The 25,178-nt window shown below is 37.3% G+C and overlaps 1 protein-coding gene across 1 annotated transcript in view; it reads left to right on the top strand.

Annotated features, from left to right (window-relative positions):
- Positions 1-279: 279 nt before the first annotated feature.
- Positions 280-25,178, top strand: part of ZNF236 (zinc finger protein 236) — a gene marked incomplete at its 5' end in the record, with an annotated part of 39,241 nt that continues 14,342 nt past the window's right edge. Inside the window, 16 exons of the mRNA XM_010158831.1 lie at positions 280-548; positions 807-1,057; positions 1,755-1,856; positions 6,816-6,967; positions 8,759-8,865; positions 8,960-9,111; positions 9,223-9,435; positions 9,857-10,136; positions 10,737-10,840; positions 14,634-14,999; positions 16,868-17,013; positions 18,223-18,466; positions 18,897-19,076; positions 20,967-21,119; positions 22,147-22,337; positions 24,062-24,193. Coding sequence (XP_010157133.1) covers positions 280-548; positions 807-1,057; positions 1,755-1,856; positions 6,816-6,967; positions 8,759-8,865; positions 8,960-9,111; positions 9,223-9,435; positions 9,857-10,136; positions 10,737-10,840; positions 14,634-14,999; positions 16,868-17,013; positions 18,223-18,466; positions 18,897-19,076; positions 20,967-21,119; positions 22,147-22,337; positions 24,062-24,193 — 3,042 coding nt within the window. The remainder of the gene's footprint in view (positions 549-806; positions 1,058-1,754; positions 1,857-6,815; positions 6,968-8,758; positions 8,866-8,959; positions 9,112-9,222; positions 9,436-9,856; positions 10,137-10,736; positions 10,841-14,633; positions 15,000-16,867; positions 17,014-18,222; positions 18,467-18,896; positions 19,077-20,966; positions 21,120-22,146; positions 22,338-24,061; positions 24,194-25,178) is intronic.

Here is a 25,178-nt window from a genome sequence, read left to right as displayed (position 1 = left end):
ATCTGGCATGGAAAAATTCCACCCAAATGTTTTAACTGAGGCAAAGTATGGTCAGAAAATGAGATTGGACTGTAGAACATAACTAAAACTCTCAGACAGTATTGCTTCTGCCCTGCTAGCGATGACACGCAGGCTGTTTATTGTTTCTTAACTTTAATTTCTGGATTTTGTTAACTGAGGCCCCTGCGTCCATACAGCAGTTGCCTTTGTTTTATTTTGCTCATTTTAGTCTTTTCATGACTTAATATATCAAACTGTTTAATTAACTTCTGCTTTCTCTTGAAAAGGTCACATACTGGTGAAAAGCCATTTAAGTGTTCTCAGTGTGGAAGAGGCTTTGTGTCAGCTGGAGTTCTGAAAGCACATATTAGGACACACACTGGATTGAAAGCTTTTAAGTGTCTTATATGCAACGGGGCCTTCACTACTGGTGGTAGCCTCAGGCGACACATGGGGATCCATAATGACCTTCGACCATATATGTGTCCGTACTGTCAAAAAACATTCAAAACGTCACTAAACTGTAAAAAACACATGAAGACTCACAGGTATGTTTACGATTTTTATGTGAAACCTTCAGTGTATTTCAGTAGCCCGCCCTTAAAGATGCTTGGAAAGCCAGCTTTGCTTTATAGGAAATGCTAATAGTTGAATAAGGATGTTTGTTTATGGGGGGCAAATACTTTGGTAGCTCTGAAGGTATAGTTAATTGTGGTGTATAATAAAAATAAAAGTTTCCTCACATAATTAGCTAGGGTAACTGTCTAACTGAAGCCATAAAAAGACCACCTTACCTTTCTTGGCAGATACGAACTCGCACAGCAACTTCAGCAGCATCAGCAGTCTGCTTCCATAGACGATTCTACCGTAGATCAGCAGAGCATTCATGTTTCTACACAGATGCAAGTGGAGATTGAAAGTGATGAGCTGCAGCAGTCAGAAGCTGTTGCAACAGATCAGCAGGCCATTTTAGAGTTAGACCAGCAGCCAGTAGTAGGCACAGAAGAAACGGCACTAGAACAACAACTGACTGATCAACCTTTAGAGCAAGATGAAGGTGAGTATTTGAATTATGATGAGGTTTATAATGAGGTGAGTTTACAAGTTCGAAAATAACTTTTTATTCACAAATTGAGTTTCAAGACAATACAAGTAAACAACTATAAAAATACATGGATTAAAAGCTAACTACTTTGCGTATATTGTACAATTTATTTCATTCATTAGTGTTTAGGTTTACTGTTAAAAATACAAAAAGATTGGTGGTTTGCACCATTTAATTGTATCAAACAAAACTACTAAACAAATACACAGAAAAATAATACACTGTGCACAAAACATTACCATATCACTTCTGTTATTAATAAAAAATACTGCTATATAGTCTACTTAGGAAATAATACCTATGCTTTGAGGTGGGAGAATACAAAATATTTCATGTCCTTATTCTATTAGTAACAGTTGAACAAAGTATTTTGGTTTGCTTATTTGCTCTTTTTCATAGTGTTACGAGTTAGCAGGTGCTACAGAAGAATATAGATAAAGCCTACAATAATAAGCAAAGATTTAAATAACCATTCAGCTAATAATTTTTAATTTATTTTTAATGCAGTAAAATTTCAGATAACTATAAAATGTAGGTTTATGGGGACAACTGAATTACCCAGTTAATAATATCTTATTTTCTTGATATTTTTGCTCTTTTGTTCCCCACCCCCACCACCCCCCTTCTCCACTTCCTTTCCCCATTTCAGATAGATTTGTGACATCCCAACATGCTTTACAGGAAAACATCACTCAGTTTGAACAACAAGCTATAACACAGCAGCCATTTGATCAACAGGGCTTATCACAAGGTTCGTAATAAGTAAAGGTTTTTTAAGGGGGATTTGTAAATCTGGCTTAACAGTATAGCTATCCTCAAGCATTTCAAAAGTGGGCATCTACAATCAGAATAGAGAACTTGCAAAAACTCTTTCTTAAATTACTATTTTGAAACTATATTCGGTAGAATATTTTGAATACTTAAATATAGAGTTTTCTTTCATGCACCTGTGTTTAGTCATTACACTCAGGCATTTCATATTCTTTCCTTACTTGTGTTTGAAATTGCTGTGACAGTAGGCAGTTTACACAACTTTCCCCTGAGTATTTGTGCTCATAAACTGAAATAATCAGAAACACTGTCTAAGATTTGGGATTCTTTATGGAAAAAGACAATGCGAAATATAATCACTTAAAAATCATACTTTCACCTAACCACAGCAGTTTGCTTTTGTTTTTTCATAAAGCCACATAAGTAACAAATTAAGAGATTGGAAACTTTTTAGAATTTCTTTACCAACAAAATGCTGAGAATTATGTATAAGGCTTATGTAATGTGCAGGGAATGATGAAATAACTGTGTTCCTTGGCTTTTCACTGCTGGATTTCTTGAGTGGATGCCTGATATGAAGCTACTAGTTTTGGGCTGGGTTTTTTGTTTGGTTGGTTGTTTTGGTTTTTTTTTTTTTTGCAGGGGCATGGCAAGTCAGGGAAGGGGGTATGTTCAAGAGATTTTAATTTGTTTATGTTGGGAAGCATACCTCGCTGGCTGACTAGTTGATCTTTTCCTACTTGTTTCTGAGGCCAGCAGTAACTTTATATAACTGACAACCAGTAATTGATATTCCATCAAACTTCTCTATTCTTAATTTCATTCCCTGTTTAATTTATGGACCCTTTTGTAAAAAAATAACTGTGGTGAGTTGTATGACCCTGTGAAGAAATAGTATAATTTGTTGCCGATTTTAATTCTCTAGGTTGTGCTGCTTTGTGCGTAACTGAGAAAAAACCCTAAAGTCTGCGTCTTTATTAAACAAGACTGAACCAGGTCCTGTTAAAACCCTATGGATTATTTTGATTGGTTACCTTTTACGGTTTTCCAAATGAATGAAAAGAGACTACAGGAGAAAAAGGGCAACCTTTCACTCTGTGTTACTCTGAAGAGTGGTGGTGGTTTTCGTCTGGATTGTTACTGCTCCTTTGAATTTGAAAATCCAATACGTACACCTTGTTTTGTTATCTTATTTAGACTTCAGTTTCTATGTACGTCTGTCTTTTCCATTAAATAAATACTGAATACTGAGTAATCTCCTGGGGCAGGGGGAGCCTTTTCCAGATCTCACAAAACAGTTCTTTCATCATCAGAAATCTAGGCTGATCTTCGGTACCTTATAAAATTGGTAGAGAGAATCAAAACATTAGTGGTGTGTTGTTCTTTTAAGTCTCATTTGTATAAGATGTTTCCTATTCTACTTGGAATCTCATCCACAGATTCCCAACTCTTTGAAGTTTCCTTGAAGATCCTGGAGCCCTTCAAAATTTTTGAATTTCAGGTAGGTAAGCATTTGCGCGGATGCATGCGTTAAATTGGTCGACCCTCTCCCTATGTCTGCATCTGTGCTTCATGCTCCTAATTTCTTTTTCCTATCAGCTAGGCAGAACATTCAAGCTTAGAACACTGTCTTTTTTATCCATTATTATTATAGGCTGTATTCTTGTTAAAATATTTTGGCTCAGTGTGTATTAATAAAACAATATAGGAGTTGAAAAAATCTTCAGTAGGTTTATTCTATTTTTATGTTTCCTTTTTTTTTTTGTTTTAAGAAAAAAAGCAAATATTTGCATTTCAGACAAATGAGACTGATCTCTAGGTATGCACAGACCCGTCAGAATTTTGTTTGTTCTTTCAGGTTTGTTTGTAATACTTCTGGTTTGTTCGGATAGATTTTCTTCTTGGTATGTTCAGACTTGTAAAGAAGTACAGATCTTAGGAGGGTGTTGCTGTATCATCTGTTACTCATTTGAGCTAAATTTAAGACCAAGAAAACGGATTTCAGTGTCTTTTTGTAGTTTACGTATTCGGGCGTCTTCATTTGAAGGCTTTTTAGTGAGGTTAGAACAACCAAACTGATCTTTTATCAGAGAAGTCTTTGTGTTACTGAACATCATCTGTCATCAAATGTGTTTTCATATGGATTATATCACCATTTCTTCCTTTAAAGTGCCCCTGTAAGCATGATTGGATGTTAATACTTCTGTTAGTTGGTGATAGGAGAGTGATCTCGAAAAACTACCGGAAGTCCAAATACTGTTATTCTGTGGCCCACACAATATACTCTTGTCACCAGACTGCTGTTTTGCTTTCCTAAGAAGTTGATCTGCAATCTCAGGACTTGGAATTCCGACTCTTTCAGTAACTGTATGTTGATTCCAATCAATACCTTTCAGCTTGTTCTAAAAGGTTGCCTAGGAAGCAAACCTGCAGAACACTTAATCACTAGTCACTACCGCCACAGAGATGTGCATGTAGATGTGTTTGTAGTGTTAGAGTTCAAATGATCTGTCAGTAATGACTTCAGGTTTTGTCTGAACTAAAATACTGTGTTTGCTATAATACCGTTGTTTCATGATTCTCACGTCCAAAACACATCTTTTCACTAGTAAACTGATTTCTAGAGTATTCTGTTTTTCAGTACACTTTGCTAATGTAGAAGAGAGCAGGTTGGGTGATGTCCTAAAACCAGGAAAAAAACAAGCAATGCAAATGATTACTTGTACTGAAATAACAGAAAGTCCTATTCACAGTTTAGAGGACTTTGTAGTAGGAGAATCCCCGTATTATACAGAGATTAAGATGCTCTCCGTTCTTTTCAGATTAAACAAAAATTTCTGGGAAACAATATGTAATAAAGAAATCAAGAGCAGAAAATGAAGGTTCTGAAACTTACTTCTTTCTCTCAGACTGAATGTCTGTTATTTGGTGTTTGGATTTTTGCTTTTGTTTGTTTTCTGTTTTGGTTTGGGTTTTTTTAAGCTGTTCTGTAGAAACAGTATGGTGGTAGCAAATGTCTTTAGCATGCTCAAAACTGTAAGATTTTTTAAAAAATTGGCGTGGAAATTGACCTTCCTACTAGGTATTGAGCAAAATGGGGATGCATCAGGTATGTCCTTACAGCATTGCTTTATATTTATTCCAGAACCACTTTCAGTAGTATTTCTTCAGTTTGTCCCAAAATACCTCTAAATTCAGAACTTTTCTTCCTGAGTGTTTTGTTACACGATTCTGGGAAACTTTTCAGGATGTCATTAATTGTTTTTTATTAAAACACTGTGAAGTGAAACAGGTCATGGTATAGTAACTTCTTTTTTCCTTCTTTGCAAGTAAAAATTACTTGCCAATTAAAAAAAAAAGTTTCAGGTTTTTTAGATAGCTGTTTCTTTGTACATTTACTAGTTAGGTCAGGGTTTTTTTTCTGTAAGGCATGGAAGTGGCCTCACTTCTGCTTCAGTTTCTTGAGGCTTGGGGTTTTTTTTCTGTTCTCATCAAGCGTAGTGGGAATACCATTTTTCCATGATGGTGCTTTTAAGAAGTATTTGGAAATAGGAGTGAGCAGCCGCCTTATCACTGTAAAGCTTTGCATCACTGTTCTTCAGGGTGGTACTTTTATTTTGTCATTTCACTAAGACTAATTGAGGTGCAAGGTTCAGCTTGTTGAATCTTCTTTTTTCTTGTAAATTTGGTAGCTCTAGGAGAGAAAATAGTATACAGGTTGCAGCATTAGGTTTGGTGATAAGTTACAACCTGACTAATAATGCTTTCAAGACTTGTTTGCATTTGTTAGTTTTCATTCTGTGGTGTAAGCAATAGCATACCAATAGGGCTTTTTCAGATACTGATAACTATATTCTTCTGCTGTGAAAAGTGTCTTTTGGGAAGATTTCTGCTTCAGCTTAACACATCCCAGTTTTTGATACACTGTAATTCAAAACATTCTTTATGCATTGCTTTTTGGCCTTTGATCAATTGATCATCTGATTTGGGTTTGGGGTTTGTTTCTACCCTGTTTTCAGAATCTTCATCTTTTAGTCCACTAAAGGCAAACTGCACAGAAATAGTAAAATTGCTGCCCTTACCTAATTACCGATACTTGTGGTTTTGTTTTTTCCCAGATAACATTCATTTTATATTTTTTTTTTATATTAGGGCTTAGTGGGGTTGATAAAAGGGCATCTCTAACAGCATTACAAACCCTGCAGTCTGAGCTATACTTCTTTGGCTCTGAATCATTGATACTATCATTTCATTCATTCATTTAGAAAAGGAGGTGATTAAGATCTGATATTTCAGAGGTACAAAACCAAGTAAAAATTTCAGGTCTTCATACTGGAAATGTGAATAAAATTATGCTTATTTTTTACTTTGCAGTTTGCCTTTGAGAGGCTCTACTTTACTATTATCTAAAGTGTGGGAATATGTGGAGGAGATCCAAAGTAGGAGAAAATGGGGTTACTTTATCAGAAACTGGAGTTCTCCTATTGGGTCATCTCCTCCACTCACCCGCCATCCTCCCCACTGAGCTTTGCATCCTTGTGATCGGCTTCCAGTGTAGTTAAGGGAGCGTGGTACCAACGTGGATAAAGGGAGATGGGTCAACCTGTTTGACACATGCATGCTTACATACAAGAAATTCAAAATTTCAATGGCTCTAAGGTAATTGTGGCACCCCGAAGAAACTTCAAACAGTGTTTTTCTGTGGAGGAGATTTTCCAATAGAATTCCAGCTAATGGTAAGTAACCCTATCATGCATATTACATAGATGCCAGAAACTTTTGTGTGGTTTTCCACTCCACAGTGAAGAGTATAAAATGAGTATTACCATGTGGTAATACTACTCAGCCTCTTCTGAAGGTAGTCTTCCAAAAGTGTGGTGTTATTCAATGTCCAATTCAGTTAATTTTCCAGGTTTGTGACTGTTTACATTTCTGGCAGGTTTTACAGTGAATGACAGCTTCCATCAACAGACTCAATTTCCAGCTGTACAGCAGCTGCAGGATTCAAGCACACTTGAATCTCAGGCTCTTTCAACGAGTTACCATCCACCAGCCCTTCTTCAGGTTCCAAATACAGACACTATTAACGTAGTAAGTACTGCTGGAAGGCAGAATTCGTTGTTCTGTCTTTGTGATGAATTTCTTTGAGCTATTTCCTTGGTGGTTAGGTAAACTGAGAAGTCAGAAAAGTTTTGTGATTTCTTTGCTAGATTGCTTATGTTTAACAACTGGAAAATAAAAGGGCAGGTGGAGGATAAATGACCTGGCTACACCTAAGAGAGTTGTATGTTTTCATGCTCTAGGCTTAAAAAAGGATATAATGCTCTGAAGTTGGATCGTAAATCTGAAACTAAGGAAAGGGCCTAATGTTCTAAAATACTTTTTACGTTGTTGCACTATATTCTGCTCTAAATATTTAATTTCTATGGCTGCAGATGTGATCAAGCAATAAAAATAACATTAAAAATGTGTAGTGATCATTCACAGAGCTCACAGATTGCAGTGTATGATGTTCTTTCATGGTTCTCATCTGATGGAATTTGTAGATGATCTTAGTTGCTAAAAACACAGTTTAAATATAACTTTTTATGATGGTAGCAGTACCTAGCATGAAGAACATCTGTACTATTGTTTACCATGATGACCTGCATGAATTACAGAATCATGGAATCATAGGATGGTTTGGGTTGGAAGGGACCTTAAAGACCATCCAGTTCCAACCCCCCTGCCATGGGCAGGGACACCTTCCACTAGACCAGGTTGCTCAGAGCCTCATCCAGCCTGGCCTTGGACACATCCAGGGATGGGGCATCCACAGCTTCTCTGGGCAACCTGTTCCAGTGCTTCACCACCCTCTCCATGAAGAACTTCTTCCTGATACCCAATCTAACCCTCCCCACTTTCAATTTAAACCCGTTCCCCCTTGTCCTGTCACTACAGGCCCTTGTAAAAAGTCCCCCCCAGCTTCCTTGTAGCCCCTTCAGGTACTGGAAGGGGCACTAAGGGCTCCCCGGAGCCTTCTCTTCTCCAGGCAGAACAAGCCCAACTCTCTCAGCCTGTCCCCATAGCAGAGGTGCTCCAGCCCTCTGGGCATCTTCATGGCCTCCTCTGCACTCGCCCCAACAGGTCTATGTCCTTGTAATGGTAGGGGCCTCAGAGCTGAATGCAGTACTCCACGTGGGGTGTCACGACAGTGGGGTAGAGGGGGAGAGTCACCTTCTTGATACAGCCCAGGATAGTGTTGGCTTTCTGGGCTGCTAGCACACACTTCCAGCTCATGTTGAGCTTCTCATCAACCAACACACCCCTTATTGTCTTTCCATGCTTGTTTGCTAAGGGCATGTCAGGGAACTGCAGTGGGCTTTAGGATCTGGAACAGTTGGAGTAATTCAGCCTAAGGGCTTTGGAGTTCTCTCCAAATCTTACAACATGCTGTCATTCTCTAGGATTGCTCTGTGGTGGTTTTTGCTTAGACGAAAAACCTGTTCACAAAGAAGTGAAGTCTGTCATTACCATTTTGTATTTTGCTACTCAGTGTGGGGCTCACACTGTTTAAAAGGGCTGCTTTAGTGTTAAATTTAACCCCTCAAGCATTGGAAAATGTGCAAGACTCAAGACATGTTTTTGTCTAGATTCACAGGGAGGTGTGAGTGCACCACATTCCGTTTCTTCTGATTCAGTAGATGCACATTTTTCTGCTTTTGTTCTCACTATAAAAGAGTGAGGTATCATATTTCACTCTTAATTTCTTATAAAAAATTTATAAAAGCATAATACTAATTGCTTGTGTTGACTGTAAATGCTGTAATCTTTTCTTGCCTATTTGTGTGACTTTATTTCAACATTGTGTTGTTGAAATTTACTTGAGGCTTTGATTTCTAGGCTACCCGCCTGATACAAGATCAGTCATCACAAGAAGACCTTGAATTGCATACCCAACGGCCTCATTTTCTTGAGGATAACGAAGATCAAAGCAGGCGTTCATATAGGTTTGTTACACTTCTAGGTTCGATCACAGAATTTCCTGAATCCTTCATGGCTTGTAATTATGTGCAACTAATCAAAACAATTTTCCTCTAACAGATGTGAATATTGCAACAAGGGTTTTAAGAAATCCAGCCATTTGAAACAACACGTTAGATCTCATACTGGTGAGAAACCTTATAAATGCCAACTATGTGGCCGCGGCTTTGTTTCCTCAGGAGTTCTGAAGTCACATGAGAAGACTCATACAGGTAACAGAGTAGGCCAGCTCTGTATTAGCTTAACTCACGTTTGGGTTTTGTACTTGTCCTGTATAAGTAAACATAAACAAATGGCTACTTATTTGTTTCTGTTACTTTAAGGAGTTAAAGCATTCAGCTGTAGCATTTGCAATACCTCCTTCACAACTAATGGCAGCCTTACGAGGCACATGGCAACTCACATGAGCATGAAGCCTTACAAGTGCCCATTCTGTGATGAAAGCTTTCGAACAACTGTTCACTGCAAAAAACATATGAAAAAACATCAGGCAGTCTCCTCAGCTGTAGCTGCAGCTACAGAAACAGGAGGGGGAGGTAAATTATTTCATTTTTACTCTTACAGTCCTTACAACAAAGCAAGTACAAATGTTTCAGTGGATTACATGAATGCTGTAACAGTAATGTTGTAAATTAGCCTTCCAGCATGGATAATGTCTAGTGTCCACAGCCACTGAAATTGCTCCCTTATGTGAATTGTTTAAAGAAATCAGTTTTCCAGGAGTAGAGCACTTTTTGTCCTAAATTACTTATACCTGTGCTTAATTATCGTAAAAACAAGAATATAAGTCCAGCTTTATTTAAAAGAAATACAGACATGAGTAGCTAGACCTCGGAAGGAGATTTGAGTCCAAGCACGTACTGTAGTGGCCATGTGTTTAATCAATAAAATCTTCTATTTTTGCGATTTCAGTTGACAGATTAAACTAAACAGATGTGTTGGGCTTTTTTTCCATAGTTGCATGCGTTGAAGAAGATGATGAGAGCTCTGAAAGAACTTCCAGAAAATCTCGTCCTGGTGTCATAACTTTTACAGAGGAAGAAACAGCAGAACTGGCAAAAATTAGGCCTCGCGAAAGTGCCACTGTCTCAGAAAAAGTTCTTGTCCAGTCTGCTGCAGAGAAAGACAGAATTAGTGAGATCAAAGACAAGCAAGCAGAGCTGGAAGCAGAGCCCAAATATGCCAACTGTTGTAGCTATTGCCCCAAGAGCTTTAAAAAACCCAGTGATTTAGTCAGGTGAGGAATGGAAAAGTGTTGTGTTTTTTCAGTTTTCTAAGCTGTTCACCAGAAACTTAGCAGTAACTGTTTCATGTAAGTTTTTTATGTCTCAGGTAAAGTTTGACTCCTATTTACATACATTTTTCTTTTCCAGAACAGTTTAAAAATACATGTCAAAATATGTCATGTTCTGAATCTGACTGAGACAGATTTTTCATATTTCTTTTCCTGCAGTATTAAAATGATTATTATGAAGTTGTAGAGTAAATTACTTTTTTCTTGCTATACAACTTGTATATAAAAACATGTAAAAATCAGTTTGAAAAATGGCAAATGCTTAGTTCATATTCTTTACTAGTTCTGCTTAATGTAAATTTATTTTAAGTATTCAATTAATTCTAAAATTAGTAAGATACAAAATAAATCATAGAATCATAGAACCATAGAATGTTTTGGGTTGGAAGGGACCTTAAAGATCATCTAGTTCCAACCCCCCTGCCATGGGCAGGGACACCTTGCACTAGACCAGGTTGCTCAAAGCCTATTTTTTTAAAAAATATTTTAATAAACTGTCATAAGAGTAGAAATTCACATATACATTTATTTGGGAATTACTAGGCATGTTCGTATTCATACCGGGGAGAAGCCATATAAGTGTGAGGAATGTGGGAAGAGTTTCACTGTAAAATCCACTCTGGACTGTCATGTGAAAACGCACACAGGTCAGTAAGATTTTGAATGTCTTTGTTTAGAAACTGGGTACTTTCTTGACAGGATGTTAACTAAAGAATTTGCAAGGAATGGTACGTTTCACTGTGAATGGTAGTGCTAGGTGAAATTTGGTACTTGTTGCATCATCAAATGAATCATATTATTATATTTTTAATAAACTGTCTTGTTACAGCCTTCTATATTACTAGGTTTATAAAGGAGTCATATTCTTAGCCCGTGGAAAAACTATAATATTTTCATTTCAAATCTGCTGTAGCATTTCAAGGCTAAATGATTTTCCTGAGCAAAAGGGTGGGGTTTGAGGATTTTATAAAATTAAGTTAAATTAAAAAAAATTATAAATGTTAATCTTTGTGCTGCTAAGTAGACTGAAAGAGGACAAAGAAATTGCAGCATTCAGCTATTTGAATTATGCAAGTTGAATGTAAAACTGATTTCTGTAATATTTAGGTTTTTACAGTATTTTCTTTGTATTCCTGCAGAAGGTCTGATTTTAATTAGTATTTTTCAACCCCAATTTCGCTTATGTTTAAAAAAACTCCACCTTTTTAAATCTTTCATACTTGTTTTCTTCTTACCATTGAACTTGTAATAAACCCAGTCCTAAACCAATTAATTTCTAAAACAGGCTAAAGGTGTGCTAAGGTGCATTGTAAGCTTCTTTCAGAAATGCAATTAAAAATTACAGCTTTTAATGCTGTAATATATAATTATTTTGCTCATGGAAGCTACCTTTCCAATTCAGTGTCTTTGTACTCTCTGCTGTTGTTTAGTGAGAAATACTACTCTTGTGTATTATACCCGGTCCCTGTGTAGGTTAGTATCTTGTCTCAGACAGTAGGAGGTGTTAAGGATAACGAAAAGAACAAAGCAGGGATTTGGTCATGTTCCTCCAGGTTCAAGCAGTTGGCAAGTTGTGGGACTTTATCTTTTTGCTCACTACCTTTAATGGAATATTTTTACATTTGTTTTATCCAATTGTTTTCTATTTACAATTTATGTTTTACAGTTGTTTTCTGTTTACAATTTCTATTTATGTTTTCATTCATTTACATTTTCTTGTAAATGAATGGCCTTTATTCAGTACATCCAGTAGTAATAAGTTCCTTGATTACAATTTGGTTTTCAGTGTGCCCATCTGATGATTTTGTTCCCAAGTCCACTAGTTCTTTTGTTTGAAAAGTAATAAGAAATTGTTCCCGGTGGTTCTTTTCTCAAACTTTTTATGATTTTTAATAATGAAGAAAGAGCTTTGTAGATGTGTTGTAATATCCTTAACAGACTTTTCTCCAACTTGCTGTTCATCTGCACAATGTATATTACATTTTTGACTAGCTTCAGTCCTCATTCAGGTGCTTAAAGGTCTCCCTTACTGACTTTCAGCCTTGTGAAAGTTGACCACATAATCCTACCTTTTGTTTTCACTCTTATAACTACTGTTCTTTAATTTAGGAAAAGACTCTGTCCTTTCACCTTGTGACAGCAGTTTTTCTAAAGTCCTTGCATATAAAACCAATGTAAAACTCAAAAAAATCCAGGTGTGGTCTTGGCAGTGAAATTCTGGCCGCCTTTAAAAGGCTGTCATAGATTTCTGAAGTGTAGTTTTCACTACAAAAGCCACATCAACCTTTCCCTATTATAACTCACTCGATATTGGGGTGGGGTGTTTTTCCTTTTTTCTTTTATAATGGCACCACTTTCTGTTGGATGAACATGAAGTTCAACTGTTGTGCAGTTTCTGCATTTGAGCCTGGATCCCTTTTCAGAGGGCTGTTTTAATCTGTGGGCAACGCCTACAGCTAATAGTTCATCAGTTTTATGTTAAACTGTATTTATTTTATTTAAATGAATAATTAAAAAAAGATACATTGTGATTGTCTGGAACTCCCCAGATAACAGTTCAGTTTGAAAAGCTGCTCGTCTCCTCCCCTCTAAAAGAAGGTTGCCTGGGTATAAACCTACCTGATTCCATCTGTGATAAATATTGGTGCAAAGAATTAGTTCTGGATTTTACTGTAGCTTCTATTATATCCCCACCTTTCAGACCAGCAGGCTGGTTTCAAGTTTTTGAGAGAGATATGGTTCTTTGGCAGAACATTTAATTCCTGCATCCATATGTAGTATATAGGGGAATAAATGAAGTTGCATGTTATTGTATTTCTGCCTTCATTGCTTTTTCTGATTTCCTGTATATGTAACAGCTCTTGTTAATGTTTTATTTGGGTTGCTGGCACTATGGCATAAGTGCTATAAAACATACCTAATTTTTGGAAGCGATGCCAATCTGGCGTTTGCTATTCCTGTATGACTTTTCATCCCAATTTGTGTTCATCTTCCCTCCAAGTTTCCCATGTGGTCCCTACCTCCCTGTCCATAGATAGTTTTATGTTCTAGTTCATCCATCTTTCTTGTGTCTTTTCAGGTTCATTAGTATTTATACAAAACGTCCAAGATTGAGGTCATAATTTGATTGAATATTTTAATGTTCTGTTTAAAAAGGACTAGAGACGATCAGTTTGTTTCTTGCTGCTTAATACTTTTGTTTCGCTAACTTTTCTTACCTCCTCCTTTTTTTTTTCCTTTCCTTTCTCCCAGTGGTTATTTTTAATTTAGTGGGAAAGAGAGTTTTCTTTGTGGTAACATTTGAATGATAACTCAGGAATTTGATGAGAGATTCTTCTGTGTAAATGGAAACTAGAAATCAGTATCACGAATCATGGGCACACATTGGTTTTGTGTTGTCTTTACCGACTGTACATGACTGACGGACATCGCCAGATTACAGTAGTGTGTTCTGATCTGGAAGTTGAGTGGACTTAGTTTCAGGGTTGATGTAGTTGTTTGCCAGGTAAAAAGGATAAGTTAATTACACTTAGTATAACTTGTATTACTAAGCTATAGAGAAGTCTCTGACTGCTTACCAAAGAATAAAATCAAAATACATTGATTTTTTTTCCCCCTTGCTTAGCTAGGAAACAATAGTGAGCTAGAAGGCCTAGGAATTTCAGAAGCTAGAGTGGACTTTCAGCTACAATGGCATATTTTCTGTCAGATATTTACACTGTGCTTTTTGTGAACATTAACCACTGTGCATATGGTTAGTGAAATAAACTCCGTAACTAACAGTTGTTTGTAGTGATTAAAAATTCCTTTGGCAACCAAGAGTTTTTCTTTCAAATGTTATGCCACCTGAAAGGAGAGCAGAGAAAGAAGACTGTATGGTTATCGACCAGATTGCTGTACTTCTAGATTACTTAGAGTTGGTTGGTATTTTGTTTTAGAATATTCTCTCTTACAAATTTTATTTCCTACTTATAATCCGTTAATACTAGTCATTATTGAGGTGAAGGCTGAAACAGAAGATTAAATCTGCTGGAATTAAAGATTCCAAAGTGGCTAAGAAAGAAGCCAAATGGCAAAAGGTTGAAATGAAACTTTTAATTCTGTACTTTTGAGCTGTGTTGTTTGAACAGCTTGATTAGTCACGAATGTGAGAGATGAGGAGAACAGAGGCATCAAGGTTACTAAATAAGACTGTGTGAACCTTTTAACAGCATACTAAGTTTTAGAAATAAGAAAAAACTAAGAAACATACCCTTCATTGAGAGCCTGAAATAATTTGAAAAGCAACCAAAACTATAAAGAAAAAGGCTAGTTATTTCAAATGTTTCTGTTCAAATGAGTGAAGAATCTGTCTTTTTTTTTTTCTTTTTTTTAATTGTTGGTATGCTGATTGATTTTTGGAGGTTTTATCACTTACTTTCTGTTTTGAAACTTTTCCAGGCCAGAAGCTCTTCAGTTGTCATGTATGCAGTAATTCTTTCTCTACAAAAGGGAGTCTAAAAGTCCACATGCGTCTGCATACAGGAGCAAAGCCCTTTAAATGTCCACACTGTGATTTACGGTTTCGTACTTCAGGGCGCAGAAAAACCCACATACAGTGTCATTATAAACCAGAGGCAAAGAAGGTTAGGAAGCCAGTCGCCCGTACTTCAGCCGAGGGACTACAGCCAGTCAGTCTTCTTAACTCATCCTCAACAGACCCTAATGTTTTCATCATGAATAACTCCGTTTTGACGAGTCAGTTTGATCAAAATATACTTCAGCAAGGACTTGTGGGCCAGGCTATCCTGCCTGCTTCAGTGTCAGGTAAAAATGGATGATTTTTTGGTGGTGGTGTTGAGATCAAGTACTGACTTTTGCTTTCTATTAGAGTTCAGAAAATTGTGCCAAATACTACTTCCAAAGAGGTAAGAGTTGTATTGAATTCATAATTTGATGCACGGTGGTGACATCAATAGAAATTTGTTTATTTAAGAACGAAGGGGAAAATGTAAGCAGTTCACCTGAAAAGCTCTCTTCAGTTCTGCTGCCGTGTTACCCTGCAGAAAGGAAGAAAATATAGATAACATGTAGCTGGAGTACTCGTATTTTTGGGGAGAATACTCTGTTTGTCTATGCTATCTACATAAATAATGAAGTGTGTTTTAAGTGCACGTGCTCTGTTGTACATATGTAGTTAATAAAAATTAAAAAACCCACCCACCCCCCCAAAAAAACCCTAACCAAAAACCAATAGAAAAAACCCACTTTAGCAATACAAAAAATGACTAGGGTAGGCATGCGTGCTAAATAATTAAATGTCAGGGCACAAAGTCTTACCGATTGACAGTGACTACAGCTTCATTAGCACACTACATGTGCCACAGAGCATTCTTTTAACTCTGAGGTCAGCTGGCACAGAACACCCAACACGCTTGTCTTGCAAGTAAATGACCTTTTGAGAATGATCCTTGCTAACTTCTCAGTTGCTTTCGGCAACTGTGTAAGTGCTAGCTGGCCTCGTGCAAAGTTGGGACGGGGATGGTTTTAAGAGCAGAAGAGTGTTCAGGTGTCTGGAAATGTTCCCTGGTACTGTTAAATTTACTGCTTAAATTGTGGATCTTGGACTGTCTGTCACTTCTGAAAATGAGGCTTGGATTTTCTGTACTTCTTTGGCACTCTTTTCAGTACACATCTATGATTTTGAAGGTACGCTCACAAATTTATAGTAATGAATCAGTCTCATATTTAACTATAGTCATTCCAGCTTATCTGATTTGGCCCAAATTGTTGTCCAGAACCAACAAACTGTTGGTTGTTTGGAAGATACTGGTGAATGTTATTTGACAGGCACCGTTTTGAAAAATTTGTGATTAAAACATGTGTGATGTTTGCTTTGAGTGGACACAATAAGAAGGAGTCTATAGCATGTTCGGATGTCCTAGAAAGAAGCAGGAACCTTCTGAAATAGAGATTAGTGATTTGCATTTTACCCAGAGTGGGTATTTCTTGGGTGCATTGTAAAGCAGATTTATTATACTGAAGAACTTTGGAGTGGGAAAGAGAGATGTTTTTGAAGCATCAGCCAAGAGAGACTGGTTGATGACACTGAAAGTGTTCAGAGGAGAAGGTATGTCAAACACAGAGGAACTTTTTTCCTTATACCCTCTCACAACCTTTTGTAGAGATAGATGGTCTATTCAACTCTTGAAATTAGGAGCATTCTAAGTTCTAAAGATTTCGTATTTTGAATGCTTATGTACCTTTATTTCCATCCACTTGAATACATAGGATTAACTTTGATACCACCTTGAACAATGTGTTGTACAAAAATGTGGCAGTAGCTTTTGTGTGTACGTTCAGAGTCAGAGGGTACATAACATGCGTGAGTGCTGCTTCTGTTTAGGTGTGGCATACTCTCCAAGGAAACATATTCCAAATTTGTTCAGGTGTTTAAAGCTGCTCTGGAGTGGTGGTTCTTTTATAAGATGCTAGCTGCTGCTTAAATAATAACAGTCCTTAAGCTGTGTAGAATTTATGAAGCTTTGAAGCAGGCAATCATCTACTTCATATTATTTTTCTTGGCATAAATAAATGTGTGTGTGTAGCTTAAGTATAGATTTAATTTATAAAAATAAAGAGGCCATCAGTAATGATAAAGAAAAACATTATAATATGACTGTTTTCTTTGGTAGCTGGAGGTGACTTAACTGTGTCCTTGACAGATGGTAGCTTGGCCACTCTTGAAGGAATACAGTTACAACTTGCTGCTAATCTGGTTGGACAAAATGTTCAAATTTCTGGAATAGATGCCACCAGTATTAACAACATAACACTGCAGGTAGGTTGGTTGCAGTTTCTTGCTTTTGAGCTTATAGGGTCACTTTGAGGGCTAAAGGGAGTTCAGTGAGCATAGGTACTTGTGGAAGAGATCCTCTTGAGTTGAATGAAGCACAGGTAATACCATGCTGTATGAGCTGTCCCATGTTAGAAGACTTAAGACAGTTGCTGCACAGAGCTGGGTTTTATCTGTTCTGGTTTCTTTTTGTTCTTCAGGGTTTTTTTTACAACCCTGGGATTTTGGCAGATGGCTTTTAAAATCTGTGGTTTTTTTTCTTTTAATTGCAATTTCTCTTCTCACTTTAAGAGCATTTTAGGCTAAAACTCCCTAAAACAAACCAACCCAAATTATTGCAGAGAATGTTGTCTTCCTTAACATCAGACACCAATGTTATTTGGCAGTTTTAAAATATTTGGGTTCACAATTTAAATTCCCTTCAAACTTGTAAAATGGACAACAGAAAAAGGTGAGATGATTACATTTAAAAATTTGTATTTAGAAATTATGTGGAAGAACGATTCTGATGAACTTGGTTGTGTTTGATCCATTTCACAGAATCATTGAGGTTGGAAGAGACCTCTGGAGGTCACCAGGTCCAACTCCATGATCAGGGAAGGGTAGTCTTCAAAGCTGCACTGGGTTGCTCAGAGTCTGTCTACTCAGGAAATTTTTAGTGTAAAATGAAGAAAACTGGATTTTGGTTTTATTTCCCCCAGTCCCCAAACACTCATCTCTAAAGAGTAAAATGTCTGGTTTTAACTATTGAGAACAGATGTTTGTGAACAAACACCTAATGAGCCCTGAAAGAATAAATGATTTCTGATATGTCTTCCCTCTGCTCCATGCCTTTTCACTTTCAAAGACCTGAAGACAGTGATAAGCATGACTCGCAACAGTAAGACAGTACAGAATGCCAGCATTGTGGGTTCCTGGTGTCCAGCATGCTCATATGTAACTACAATCTTATTTCCCCAGCGTTTTGCTGAGGGGAGGGAAGAATTTACAGCTGAAGGCTGTTTGGATAGTGACTTTGGAGACTAGCTGTATACAGACACTTAATAAATTAGAGTTTATAATGTTTAATGTTAAAGTTTGAATGTAATATATACTCTATATGCAGCCCTTTGAATTCATACATTTTTGTTAAGACTGTTCATTTAACCCATATTTGTTAACTTCAGATTGATCAGATTGAAACTTGCTTTTCAGATTGATCCCAGTATTCTACAGCAGACATTACAGCAGAGTAATTTACTTGCTCAGCAGCTAACTGGAGATCCCAGTATGGCTCCACAGAATCCCTCTCTCCAGGCAACAGAAAATGCAGTGCCAGCTAATGTGGTTATTCAGCCTATATCAGGCCTGTCTCTGCAGCCCACAGTAACATCTTCCGCTACCATGACAATAGGATCCCTATCGGAGCAAGAGTCTGTGCTGACAACCAATGCTAGTGGTAAGCACTGACAATAGTTTTATTGTCCTTTGGATGTATTATTAGTTTTAATGATGGTGTTACCCGCTGTGAGAAAAACCTGCCCCCCACCCCCAAATAAGCATGTAGTTCATGGATCAGCATCTTCAGCGAAACAAATCCGTGTTACCACTTTTGAATATGATTTCATTACGTAGTCCACCTTCTGGAAAAAATATTGAAGAACATTTATAGTCTTTAGAAGCATTCCAAATCTTTGTTCTGAAGATCTGCAGAGGAATAAATTGGATATGAAAACATTTCTTCTTTGGAGCACAAGTTCTAACATCTTACCTTGGCCACATCTTTAATAGTAGTTTAGAAAATAGTGTATTAATAGCTTTAAAAGTTGTGTCTATTATAAAGAAAGAATCTTCATGGAATTTTTTTTGTTCTACCTGCTTATATTTAGGTGCACAGGACATCTCTCAAGTCATGACTTCACAGGGTATGGTATCATCTTCAAATGGACAACACGAGATAACATTGACCATAAATAATTCCAGTTTGAGTCAAGTTCTAGCTCATGCTTCAGGTTCTTCTACTACAAGTTCATCAGGAAGTCCTCAAGAAATCACTCTTACAATATCTGGTTGGTAATTTTAATGATCTTTAATGGTACCAGGTCTCCATTTTATAAGTTAGCTAGCTGTACAGTAGCATTTGAGGATATTTTCACTGCCCACAGCTTGTATATGTATATTCATCAGCTTTAAAAGATATTCCCCATATCTGCCTTGGAAAACCAAACACATTTGCTTTGCCAATGCCTGTTAAATTGGTTCCCTATTTTATTCATGCCGTTGGTTCAATACATATTTTTCTTAGTGGCAAGGCCCATATAAGCAGGTCTTGTTTCCTCGCGGTGCCTCACTTGAGGGTAGTGCAAGTCCTGGGTAATACTAGGATGGCAGCAATTATGGCAGGCACTGGGATGGGTTTATTTAATCTAGTTTTCTTTAAATGTCTGGAGCTATGTTTCAGCTATGTTCTGACCGTTTTTTGAGTTATACTGTTCAGTCTTTAAAAAATGTAGCTAATACTTAAGTTTCCTTTCATAGAACCACAGAATAGTTTAGGTTGGAAGGGACCTTAAAGACCACCTTGTTCCAACTTCCCATGGGCAGGGACACCTTCCACTAGACCAGGTTGCTCAAAGCCTCATCCAGCCTGGCCTTGAACACTTCCAGGGATGGGGCATCCACAGCTTCTCTGGGCAACCTGTTCCTGTGCTTCACCACCCTCTCCCTGAAGAGCTTCCTTACATCCAATCTAAATCTCCCCACTTCCAATTTAAACCCGTTACCCCTTGTCGTGTCACTACAGGCCCTTGTAAAAAGTCCCCCCCAGCTTCCTTGTAGCCCCTTCAGGTACTGGAAGGGGCTGTAAGGTCTCCCCGGAGCCTTCTCTTCTCCAGGCTGAACAAGCCCAACTCGCTCAGCCTGTCCCCATAGCAGAGGTGCTCCAGCCCGCTGAGCATCTGCGTGGCCTCCTCTGGACTCACTCCAACTGGTCTATATCCTTCTCATGTTGAGGGCCCCACAGCTGGATGCAGTACTGCAGGTGGGGTCTCATGACAGCAGAGTAGAGGGGGAGACTCACCTTCCTTTGACCTGCCGACCATGCTTCTCTGGATACAGACCACGATAAGTTTTCTGGAATAAGCAGACCAATTTTCTTACAGCCTTTAAGAGACTGATCCTATATACCTTATAAATAGCTTTCCACTTATGCCGAAGACCGAGGTGGTGGTTTTTTTTTTGTATCGTTACATTTCTTTATAGATTCAATATTAATATTCAGTGCTTTTCTCTGTTTTCCTTTTTTTGCTCTTTTAAAATTTCTTTTTTCTTTCTATCTTTTTTCTGTTTTCTGTTATGTGTTTCGGTTTTTTAAGTGTCATGACAATAATGTCCATGTCAGGGTGTCATGTTCCTCCACCTATGTTCTCCCTGCTTGCTAATGGGCATTTGCTCACTAGAGAAGATAAGTGTATAGCTGTCCGACAGCTAATAGTCTGGTTTCAATTTCTGTATTTCTGTTTGTTGGCCACTCCACAAAACTAGCACCATATGAAAGTGATGTTTTTTTCCAACAGAGGGCATGTTCAGTGCGATTCATTATCTCTATCGTAGGTCTAAAAAAAAAAATATTTAAAGAAATCACTTTTTAACCTTTAGCCTTTAGTTTGCTAGGTTTTATTCTTTCATGGAGTTGGTGTCTTGAATCTAACTAAGCAAGATCAGTAATTGTCTAATTATTAAGCACAGGCATTTTCTCTATGTGATAGTATGCATAATCACATCTGTATTACAGACTTGTTGACCTTCTGCAGAAAAATGTGCTTGTGCAGAAATTAATTTTTTATTTTGGTTGCATTTTCTACTTTTATTCTTTTATGAATACGTATTTATAGCTCTAAGTACAGCAGCAGAACAACATTGAGACATTTCCAGTTGTAATAGGACTCATTTCTATTCAGGCCAAGATCTTATTCAGCATAATTCTGGAAGCAGTGATCTGAATAGTGGTTTAAGGCTGACAGCACCAACCATCAACAGTCAGGCTACAGGTGCTACATTAACTATAAGCAATGACCAGCTTCTTTCTCAGGGCGCTTCACTAAATGCTCCAGGTATGCGTACAGTGATTTTTCTAATTAACAGTAATAAGATTTTCTTAAAAAACATGTTCGACCAGGTAACTAAATCTGACATGGTGTAATCTTCCACATTACAATTCAGAAACTACATGGCTTTGTGTGTTTTCTCACTAGGCTTAAATTGTTATGCCAGTTTAAATGAGTTTTACTCCACAGAGTGAGAAGAAAAACGAAACAAGAAGACATATCTAAAATTAGTACTTTGAGGCAGCTACAGGAATAATGAAGGACTATTTCTGGAAGTTGGAGAATGAAAAAATTTGATACATTTGCTGCAGACACATGACAAGATAGCCCTTATGTCAAATTTGCTCTAGTATTCAAATTTTGATACTTTAAACACACACACACGTACGTATGTGTGCGGATAGTTGCTCATACTTCCAACGGGTGCAGTACATTGCTTTGGTTGCACTGATTGGTTGCAGCAGTTTGGACAAATACAGGCTTACTACTGATATGTAAATAATTATCTTCACGCATGCTTAAATTTTCTGTCTTCCTTTTCCGTTCATCTCTCTCCTTTCATAGCTTTCTTCAGTGCTCGTATACATCTGTAAAGCAAGTTTTCTGTAATCACATACAGGGGGAGGCCTACTCCAGAGTATCCTGTAAAATTTGAATGTTAAGGCATGCCCAGGTGTAGTTGAATTAGTAAATGAAATAGTAAAACTAGACAGCTTTGTTGTTATTTCAGTCTCATCTTCTCAGGTTTTTGAGGCTTATCATAAACTGAGAGCCATGAGGCATCTAGTCATGTGTTAGCCACTGTAATCTGTGTAATCTCTATAATCTATAACCTGTTATCAAACACTTATAAACAATCCACTGGCCTTTTTTGCTGTTATGCATTATCAACCATGTTGCAAGGGTAGGATGGGAGTGTTAGGTTACGGGGTTTTCAGATTTTGGGTTTACTGCCATGAGTAAACTTTTACTGATTAAAAAAACCAAACAAACATTAATAGAATTTTTTTTTACTATTTTGCATCTCTTCCAGAACTTAATACGACAGGTGGAGCGAACCTTCCTTCATCAACACCCATATCTCAGTCTACAGTTTCTGCCCAGAATTTGGTAATGTCTTCATCAGGAGTTGGAGGAGATGGTAGTGTCACCTTGACTCTTGCTGACACTCAGGGAATGTTGTCAGGTGGTCTTGATGCAGTTACACTTAACATCACTTCACAGGTAAGAAATGCTTTTCTGAACTGACTGATAAACTAACGTTACTGTCTTACAGGGCAGGAATTAGAGATTTTGCTTAGAAAATAATTTTGTCCTGCAAGTACGTTGCATTTGAAAATTGTTAACTTTCCTTCTTTTTGCCAACATTGTGTGCACACTGGCATCTAGAAACATAAAATATTTAAACAGAAATAAAGATACATTTTGCAGGTTTTCAGGGTTTTTTGGTGGTGGGTTTTTTTGCAATGAACAAGTAGATTCTGCTGTTTCAAACATTGTTTGAGATTAATTTTTATGGATAACTTTTTACTACATCGTCGCTATTCAGTAATGTATCTCAGTATTCCTAACATCTTTATTGTTTAATCTGGTAAATTTTTCTGTTACTGCTTGTGAACATGAGAGTTGGAGAGCAGTTGTGACAGTTCCTTTCACAGCAAATAACAGGACAGATTCTAAATTAAATTGACTGTCTTTAATAACAGGTAGCATCATAAAGAATGCTACAAGAATAGTGCTGTATGGACTATCATCTCTCCAGTAACTTTAGCATTAGTTTTATTTTTATAATAATTTAAGATTTTTGTGGTGTCATCAAGAGCCAAAGATGTGTTGGCAAAGAGACAGAGAGAAAAATAAATGGTATTAAGACCTGAAAGGGAACATTTAGGGTCATTGTGTGGTTGACATTTCAGTGTAGATTTGACATCTGAAAACTCAGGCTGTTTCTTCTACTTCCTTGGCTGAACTAGGTTTAGATTGGGTTATTTACTTACTCTTTGGCCCAAATTACGATGCGTAAATGTATATAAATGCAAGACTATTTGTCTAGCATATGGCATGATTAAACCTGGTGAAGCAAAGTTTGTGAGGATGATTATATGCTTCTCTCTTTGCTGTTTTGCTCAGGAGAGGAGAAAAAAAAGTAGTAAATAACTAAATAGTTCTTGTGACATTTGTGATTTCTGGCATCGCAGAGTAACAAAGCAACAAGTGTTCATTTGAGACTTTGTAATAATTAAAGCAATTACGTTTGGAAGTGTTGATGTATTTAAGACACTTTACCTGATGTTAAGACAGGCATAAATAAAAATGAAACACTGTTTTGGGTGCTGTGCAAAACCACAGTCTGTGTTGCAGGAATCCTGATAAATAGACAAGTAGTACATGAAGTTACTGTGTTTCCTGGGGAAATTGAAGTGTCTTCAACAGTAATGTGGAAATAGAAGAAGTAGTGTGATGTTATCTTAACTAGATAAGATACATGTAGTGTGATGTGTATCTTAATTAGTAATTTTGTACCTTAATTTCATGTGTTTTGGAAGTAGGTTTAATTAACAGATTAAAAGGAAAAAAGGAAAATATTGTGGGAAGTCTGTTCAGGAAAGCAGAATAGAGGAATTAAAAATAGTATCAGCTGAAGAGACAAAGAGAAGTGAAGGCTGAGACATTCAGCAGTTGATGCAAGGCTGGGAAAAAGTAATCAGAACTGAATCTCTACTCTTACAGACATGAAGCTGTTATTACCCTTAAATTGGTAGACTTAAAATGGAAGGAGGGAAGGAGGGAGAACAGTAGTATTTGTTTAGATGCTGTTCTGGAATGGACTTTTTCAAGAAAAAAAAAAAGTAGTTTTCAGGTATAAAAATGATGTGCATTACTAGAAATAGCTGTTTTAACATAGTTATTGTACATTTTTGTTTTTTCTTTCCTCCTTTCTTTGACAGGGACAGCAGTTCCCTGCTATACTCACGGATTCTGGTCTCGCTAGTCAAAGTGGATCAGGCTCACAGCAAGTCATACTGGTGAGCCATACACCCCATTCAGCATCTGCAAATTCTGATGAGATAACCTATCAGGTAGGTAGAATATATTCTGTCTTTTGTGGGTAAAGGACAATATTTAATCAAAGTAGTGGAATGATTCCTCTGTATCCTGAAGCAGGAAGGCTGATGTCATTCCTGAATTATAAGAGTATAGGGAAGAGATTCATTGTGACTGCCTAGTCACTCAAATTCTGTTTAAAGTTTTGAGTTAAAAATACTATTTCATGTACAAAAAAGAAATTAAGTTAATATTGTCTGTCTTTCTACAAATTACATAACCATGCTGTCAACACGGGCTGTTCCAAAACTTTCCAAGTAAGTTTTTAATTAAATAATAAAAATAGACAACATTGAGAGCTGTGGACAAAAAGTAGGTCCTATTGCTACACATTTTCTATTCTCTTTTTGTAACCAAACTGCTTTAATAGTGGAGCAACATAAAGTCTTTTGAATTTCTTCTGTATTTGAATTGCGATGGAAACTTTTACATATGTAATACAGTATTAACATTAGAAAAAGTAGTTCAGAATTCTCTTGTTGAAGGCAAAATTAATGTTTTTAACCAAGCTGGTAATGCAAGCTCTAAAATAGGAAAAATGGGAGAGGCAGATGGTGACCCACAATCATCTGGGTCTGGATTGGCGAGCAAAGGTCGAGATGTGGGCAAGTTGTGGCTGATATGGGCAAGAGAAGCCTGGGTAAGGGCCGAAGGGAGGGGACCTACCCCAAGTATATCTGTTTGAATAAAGGCGCTGAGTCGACAGCGTAAGAGAGAAAAATTCAACACTCTACTTGGAAAGTTTGTCACAGCTGGGTTCCTCTGAAGTGCCTGTGCTGATGCATCTGCGTGGGGAGCAAACGGGAGGAATTAGAGGTCAGCATGCACTTTCAGGGCTGTGATCTCTGGAATCAGAGAGAGAAGGTGCTACAGCTCACACAACTGAGGTGCTGCCATGGCTGTATTCAGGATCTTCAGGAAGGACAGACTGGCAAGACAGCAGCAGGAAAGGATGGAGGT

This window comes from Eurypyga helias, unplaced genomic scaffold (assembly GCF_000690775.1).
Source record: "Eurypyga helias isolate BGI_N326 unplaced genomic scaffold, ASM69077v1 scaffold11139, whole genome shotgun sequence".
NCBI lineage: Eukaryota > Metazoa > Chordata > Aves > Eurypygiformes > Eurypygidae > Eurypyga > Eurypyga helias.
Note: the sequence above shows the minus strand (reverse complement) of the source record. Positions and strands in the feature narration are given on the sequence as shown.